The 8,247-nt window shown below is 30.5% G+C and overlaps 1 protein-coding gene across 1 annotated transcript in view; it reads right to left on the bottom strand.

Moving 5' to 3' along the window:
* Window positions 1–7,677: 7,677 nt before the first annotated feature.
* LOC119675547 overlaps window positions 7,678–8,247 on the bottom strand; it is a 13,794-nt gene continuing 13,224 nt past the window's right edge. Inside the window, exon 6 of the mRNA XM_038086754.1 lies at window positions 7,678–8,233. Coding sequence (XP_037942682.1) covers window positions 7,678–8,233 — 556 coding nt within the window. The remainder of the gene's footprint in view (window positions 8,234–8,247) is intronic.

Below are 8,247 nucleotides of genomic sequence, written 5' to 3'. Positions count from 1 at the left end.
GAGTTTACGTTTAAAGAAGTTGAAAGCGCCAAATACTTGGGTGTCCTCATTAATAAAAACAATGAAATCAGTGTTAGTATACAAGACAGAATTGTAGCAGCAAACAGAAGTTATTACGGACACTCGAAAATCTTCAAATCTAAAATCGTGACCAGAAGTGCCAAACTACACGCTTACAAGGCAATCGTCCGCCCGGTATTATGCTATGGGGCCGAAACGTGGACTCTAACGACAGCAGATGAAAATCAAATTAGAACATTCGAAGGAAAGGTGCTGAGAAAGATTTATGGTCCCATCCGCCTGAATCAAGAAGAATTTCGTCGGCGTACGAATGCTGAACTACTACAACTTTGTGATGGTGAAGATGTGGTGAAGTTCACAAAGTCGCAACGCTTGAGATGGTTAGGACACGTCATGAGAATGCCGGACGATAGACCACAAAAGCGAACACTCCATTTCACGCCGTATAATGACCGCAGCAGAGGTAGACCACGTATAAGATGGCTCGACAACGTGACTGAAGACATCAGGAAAATGGGTATACAAAGCTGGAGATCTAAAACATCATGCAAAGCAGAATGGAGAAAGCTGGTTGATGCAGCTAAAGCTCACCCCGAGCTGTAACGCTGATGATGATGATGATGGCTACAGGCTCCTTGGGGAGTTATGCAGATCTGAGGTCAATTATTGCTTAGTCTGATTAAATGATAAACAATAATCCAGTCAAGATGTAGAGAGGGATTTTGAAGAAACTTCGCAGTTAATAGAGAGTAAAAGTTTCAAGTGCACTGACTCAACTAGCTTCAACATAATAATAAAACGATCAGTGTATGTCGGATTGAAATTTAGAACCCATATATAATTATTACAGAACTATATAGAATTGCTATCAGTGAATGCTCAATATACTGATGTGAAAGGTGTTAAAGCTTTAACAAAACCAAACCGTTCCTAGCTGTTCCGGAACAATTTACATTAAAAAAAAACAATTTATTTTTTCTTCTGTCATTGAGGAGAATGAACAATTTTATGATATGCCATTTAAATATCAGGCAGAACCAAGCCCATAAAGATGCCATAAACTTGCAACTATTTTTCCATTATTTATGACATTTTAATATTTATTGACATGCTTCTCCCGTTAGGAAAATAAAGCTCCTTAACAATACACCGTTACACCGTGCTGCTCCCTTTGTTTCATACCACATTCATGTCATTCCGTTGTATCTCAGTAACTGTTATCCGGTATATGAGTATTTGCAAAATGTATCTGTATATATATATATGTATATACATTCTTCTCTTTAAACTTTAAGTATCATTTTATTGTGTGAGTTCTCTGCAAATTTCCCTGCACATAATGTAAAGGAAAATGACTCATGTTTTTTCAGGGTTTGTTGCACTTGATTTAGCTTTCCGCTTTTGAAAAGTAAATAACCTACATTTTCGCTTTTGATCACAAGTGGAAAATTTATGCTAAATATTAAAAATAATATTAAAAGCACTTGAAATACTCTATTTTAGTTTTTCATAATTTATAAAAAGACTATTTTTATTTGTGAATTTGACAAATTTACACACGTGGTTTGCATAAATCGAGTTCTTGCTCTTTTTACATTAGAATCGTCAATCAAGAAACCAAATTTAATTCTATACAGAACTTATCTTATAGTTGAAATACACATTTGGTTCCTTTTAATGTTCATAATTGTTATAATTATCAATTTCATATCACTTCAGTATCGAATTGTAATCTGCTTTTTTATAGCTTTTTCAACCGAGATAATAATACCAAGAATGCCCATTGAGTATATTTAGCTGCTCGTATTTAAACTTAATCTAATATACTCGTATATTTATTGACTCATTTAAATTTAATTTATTTATTAAATAAATAAATAAATTATAAATACGAAAAATATTTACCTTTACGATTTATTTCCGATTAACTCATAAAACTTTCCAAAGACTTTGGAACCCTGACAATTCTTCTTTTCTTTTGCCATTTCTTTTTTTTAAAGTTCAAATGACTTAATAACCTTACATGTGCCTTTATCTAACTTAACTATGATAGATAGAAATTAAGAATAAGCATAACAATAAAAAAAAATTAATTAAAATTAAATACAAATATACGCGTATATACATTATTGTATATATCAAATAATATTAAACGTTATCACCTGAAGGTCGTTCATCAAGTTACAAATATCCAAACGACTGGCAACTACAATACTTAAAAGGTGGATAAGTTGCGTGCCAAGTACTTTTGTGCTTAAATCGCAGCACATAAGAATAATGTATACATATATTATATTAACAAAGATACATACGTTAACGTTGAACTTGGCATATATATTCATTTCTATTAGGTCTTATACTATACACTTTATAATGTACAAGCATTATTTACGTAGCGTGCAGCTTTCATATGCAAGACATGCAAAAAATATTTATTTCAAAGCATGAAATTTATACAATCAACCGTACTAGCAACTCTGATTGTTATCTACAACTTTTCATCAAAATCAGGGTAAATATTGTATTAACTAGTTTAATTATATAACGCAAGTACACACTTCACTCAGATAAGATTTATAATTTCTTTGTATGGTTGATTCAGGTTTAATTCAGATTAAATTCCGTTTGTTTTGGTACTTCTTGATACTAGTGAAAATAAGTCCGAGTATTGTGGATGTGCAATTAAATAATAAAATAATATTTTAGAGGTATAAGGACAATGACTCCACAAATATATGAATCCTTTTCAATCAAGAATATGACAAGAAAAAGTAAAAAATTTAAAATTAAAAATGAACTAAAACTATATTACAGATATAGTTTTATTTATATATCTATATAAATAAATAACTATAACTATAAAAATATTTTTTATTCATATTTAATTACATGAATTTTTTTTCCAATACTTCAAATTTCATATTCAAGTGTAAGTTTTTGCAATAGAATCAGCTGATGTTTTGGCGAATTGAAAAAAAAAATATGATCAGACTTGAGTTACCGTATGTTTCAACTCTCTGTACCTAAATAGTCAGCATCGACCCTTGAGCTTGAGATTATTACAGATAAATCTCAGGTGGGCAGCCAATTTGTTAGGGGATTTGGAGGTATTGGAGGAATATTACGTTATAAAGTGGACTTCCAGAGTATGCAATTAGATGACATCGATAATGAATGTTTCGACTTAGATGACTACTAGATAAATTGATTTTACTTTATTTTTGTTTTGTTTTTTATTTTTATACTTGCCATATTTTCTTCACTTTCCTCTATTTTCCTTGTCACGTATTAACCAATAAGACATATTTTTAGTTGTCTTCTGGAATAGTCTGTGCTGTACCCGAAAATCTTCATGGTTTCGAGTCATATTCATTTTTACAACGAATATAATGCATATTAATCTTTGTGATTTGACATATTTCATAATACAAATATCTTCTTCATTTGCCAATATTGTTAGTTATAAAATGTTATTTTCTATTTTCAAAAATATTCTACCATTAAATCGACTTTCTACTTTTTAACCGTCTATGTTGATATGGAAGTATTGCGACTATATAGGACTACCGCATTTTAACCTAAGTTGTTAATAGGATTTTGCATATGATATAAAAAGCTGATGACATTGTTGGCACTATAGTTAGAATAATTTGTAAGTTATAGGTTATTTGAACGAGATTTCCATCCAAATCTAATTAATCTGTGAATAAGGCAAATACTAAAAAGTGTAAAAATAATTTATGCAATTAGCCATTTACTAGTTAAATATTTTCTTTGTAATTATATTGTGTAACCTACTTGTCACATACAAATATTGTTGTCTGTAAGGTATATCAAAATGTATGTAACATTTGAGAATAGCAAAGTCAATGATGGATTTCAAATATTTGACGTGAAATATATCTAAGAAGAATAATATAAAAAAACAAGTACTTTGGGACCTAAGTAGCTTGTTATGTATCTCTGTGTATATAAGATTCTATAAGATTTTAAAGTGTTCATGTTTTATTAGTGTCTATATATTGCCGGAGCTTAAAAGCTTAAGTATAGCACAGTTTAATACCAAAAATAGTCAATCGGAATAAAGTTGAATACACTATAAAGCACAATGGACAGTGTAGTCCTAATAGTCTTCATTATAACATCTGCAATATTTCAACTTGATTCATGGATTTAAACTGAACTGTAAAATAGGATTAAATACCAACGTCTAGTAATTAATTTTAAACTACAACCAAAATTTTGTTATATGTACTTACTTACTTACTCTGGAAAATAATTCTTATTGTGCACTTTCTATGTTATAAGTCCCAGACAGGAAAAAAATTTGAAAATTGATTAAGTTAATATTCAAATTTTAAATCATTTTAAACCATAAATTTACATACTACGAAACCATCATATATTTTGCATGAGTAATTACTTGACAGTTGGACCATTATGTCGGTTAGGTCAAATTCCCAACTACTGGGAATCAAAGCTTAAACAACGGTATGTTTCTGTTGAGCATCAAAAATATATAATAGCTTAAATCATATAACAGTTACATCAAATGAGCAAAACATTGCAAAAGATACTTTGTAAAATTTGATATTTGAGTGTTAACAGTATGCAAAATAAAAAAGCACACAGTCCACTATATCTATTTGATTGCAATTGATTATTAACATTAAATAAACTTATTTTGACAAATAAATATTAGTCATATAAAATCGTTATTGCAGTTTTGTATTGATTAGTTCATTTATATCTTAAACCATCAAACTCCTAGCAGTAAATCGTGCTATACATTGTTATAAAACAACCGGTAGTCCTAACAAGTGCACCTCTTTTTGGCTTTAATAACCTAAAAATAACTAATAAATTATTAAATTAACCGAAATTAATATCTATTAATTTTTTTTATTATATAATAATCTGGATTTATCATTATATATTACACTTAGACATATCGAACCCCTTTTACATATTTTCATATGCATTTTGTATCTCAACACAACAGAACATAGAGTCAATAATAGTATACATATAAATACATTGTTTCAACTATAGTTTTTTACTATAAAAATTAATGCATTAGTAAATACAATCTCCGTATATAAATTTTTACAATACCTGAAACAATTTCTTCTGATTTACGATTAACATTTATTATTTACATATTAACTATTTAAAAAATAATTAAACTACAAATTTCAGACTATTATAGCGACAATAAGATATTATTTTGATTGAGAAGGGCACAGCACGATGAACAATAAAGATAGTGGCGTATAACTTTGAATTAATTTTAAACCAACTCTCTCTCATAAATAAGTATATGTCCTTAGATTAAGTAAATATTGTTATGTGCAAAATTATTAAACAGTTATAGATTATGTGACCCAAGCATTCCGGAATAAAGAATGCAGGGATTTTGTTTACTTACAGAGAATACTACGTGCTTTGGATAATACGATGTAATTCACCCTTTAAACAAAATCACTAGATACATTTTTTATATATAGTCTCAATATAGTATACTATTGTATTCTTTAAACTTGTAAGCACTTTACAGTTTAGTGATGCTGTAATATCACATAATAGACGCCTATCAAATCAATTCAAGACTCAAGTTCAAGTTCAGGTATGTTGAAATGACACATGATAAAAGAATGACTTTAAATGATAAGAATCTATCAAATCTTTTTAATTCAGTTAAGAGAAATTATTATTTTTGAAATAGCATTACTTTCCCATAATGCTATTACAAGTGAGTAGACCGATTATAGAGTGGTAAAAATTTTATTGAAGATATTTATATATGAGTATACTTGCATTACGCATATCAACAGTTTTCAAAATAATTATATTTTATTGTATTTCTTATTGTCAAAAACAAAATTGAGTAATTTTCAGGAAATTATAATATTTTGTCATTATTATTGCTTTAGTAATATAACAACAGACAAAATATCGACAGTACAACAGCGGTTTTGTTTGTCTTTTCAAGACATCAAGTGTCAAGTATGACTAAGATTATTGAAATTAATCATATTGTTTCAATTCAGGTACAAAATATACAGTCGTGTATATAGATATATATCTAACAAAAAAAAATTTAAGTGACAATAAAATGCATTATGTGTTCATTACTTCGTGTACATTTAATAAATTAAAGTACACACACTTTGAGTAATTTTTAGCTACTGATTTTATTTCAAATAATGTTGTGTTTTTATACAAAAATATTTTAAGACTAATTTCTACATCAAGGTTAAAATATTATGATTTTAGTGGACTGTATTACATTTGTCAAAAAAGGTTAAAAAAGGTTAAAAAAAGGACGGAAGTCCCAACACTTGGGATTTTCCTCCTATTGTTTTTATGAATATATTTTAGTTTAATAATTTAAATACGGTTGCTAAAAAATGTTACTATTTATCTATATTTTTCTTTAGTTCATAATTCTAAGAATTTAGGTGATGATATACATTAAGACCGAAAAGTTTTCGGAAATTCTCATTTAAAATTCGCGCGCTGTATATTTTTCGATATTTTAAGTTTATGTAGTTTGGCAGCACTGTCCTTAATTACTATGCCAAAAATGAGCGCGATCTGTCAGACAGTTCGTTTACGGCAGCTGTTGAAACCAGTTCACCTCAGTAGGGCGTTGCGAAAAAAACAATGGAAAAAAATATTGAACAAAGAGTTTGCATCAAATTTTGTGTTTCGAACGAAATTTCGTGTGCAGAATCGTTGCGAATGCTACAAAAGGCTTATGGGGAATCAGTTTTATCGAAAACTCAAGTTTATGAGTGGTACAAAGCCTTCCAGGACGGTCGTACGACCGTCGAAGACATTTCGCAACGCACTACTGAGGTGAACTGGTTTCAACAGCTGCCGTAAACGAACTGTCTGACAGATCGAGCTCATTTTTGGCATAGTAATTAAGGACAGTGCTGCCAAACTACATAAACTTAAAATATCGAAAAATATACAGCGCGCGAATTTTAAATGAGAATTTCCGAAACTTTTCAGTTTAATTTAAAACTATAATAATTAAATTTATGGTATAAATTCCTGTTCATGATTGAACATTCTGCCGGAGGTCAAAACTCCTGTTCGTGATTGAACATTCTGCCAGCGGCCAAATTCTACATTCCAATTTCGTTTAATAACATTTATCGTCTTATTCTCAGCAACATGTATTCGTTCGTGTACGCCTTCCAATACACATAATTTCTGAATCGGACGTTTTATTGTGCCGTTCTGAGTTTTTACCGATACTACTCTCACCAGATTATCTTTTCCAGGATGAACGTCAATTATCTTTCCAAGAGGCCATCTTCCTGGATATGTTTCCTCATTCTTCACTATTACCACTTAATATTTGCTTGAACCCCTTTCCATTTGTACCTCTGCTGAAGATTCGTTAAATATTCTTCCTTCCATCGTTTCCAAAAATGTTTCTTCATTGCTTGAATTATCTTCCAACGATTTAATGAAGATATGTTCATATCATCTACTGCTTCTGGATAGTCAATGATAGCATGCCCAATTAAAAAATGACCTGGAGTTAATATATCATTGTCGTCAACATTTGCACAAAGCGGTCGTGAATTAAGTATGCCCTCAATTTGAGTTAGAAGTGTGCTTAACTCCTCATAAGTAAGTTTATTTTCGCCAACAACTCTTTTCAAGTGGTGTTTTATTGACTTCACGGCCGACTCCCATAAACCTCCAAAATGAGGACTTGCCGGTGGAATGAAATGCCATTTCTGCTTCCAATGCACAAACTGCACTCACATTGCTTTTAATAGCCTGTTGTAAATCCTTATCTAATTTTTTGGATGCTCCAACGAAGTTAGTACCGTTGTCTGAGTATACATGTGAACATTTGCCTCTGCGTGCAAACAATCGCTTCAGCGCCGCCAGAAATGAGTCTGATGTCATGTCACTTACCAACTCTAAATGCAAAGCTTTAGTTGCCATACATACAAATACCGCTACGTACCCTTTAAAAGTTTTTTGGCCTCGCCCTTTAGAACATTTTATTAGCAATGGTCCAGCGTAATCTACTCCACAATGAGCGAACGGAGCAGACACATTGACCCTATATTCTGGTAAATCACCCATAAGCTGCTTCTGCTTTAATGCTTTATAACGGGTGCACCTTACACATTCACGTATACATTTCTTAATCAAGTTTTTAAGTCCAAATATCCAATATCTTTTTTTTATAAC

The sequence above is a fragment of the Teleopsis dalmanni genome, chromosome 2, assembly GCF_002237135.1.
Source record: "Teleopsis dalmanni isolate 2A chromosome 2, ASM223713v2, whole genome shotgun sequence".
Classification (NCBI taxonomy): Eukaryota; Metazoa; Arthropoda; class Insecta; order Diptera; family Diopsidae; genus Teleopsis; species Teleopsis dalmanni.
This window is presented reverse-complemented; position numbering and strand designations above follow the sequence as displayed.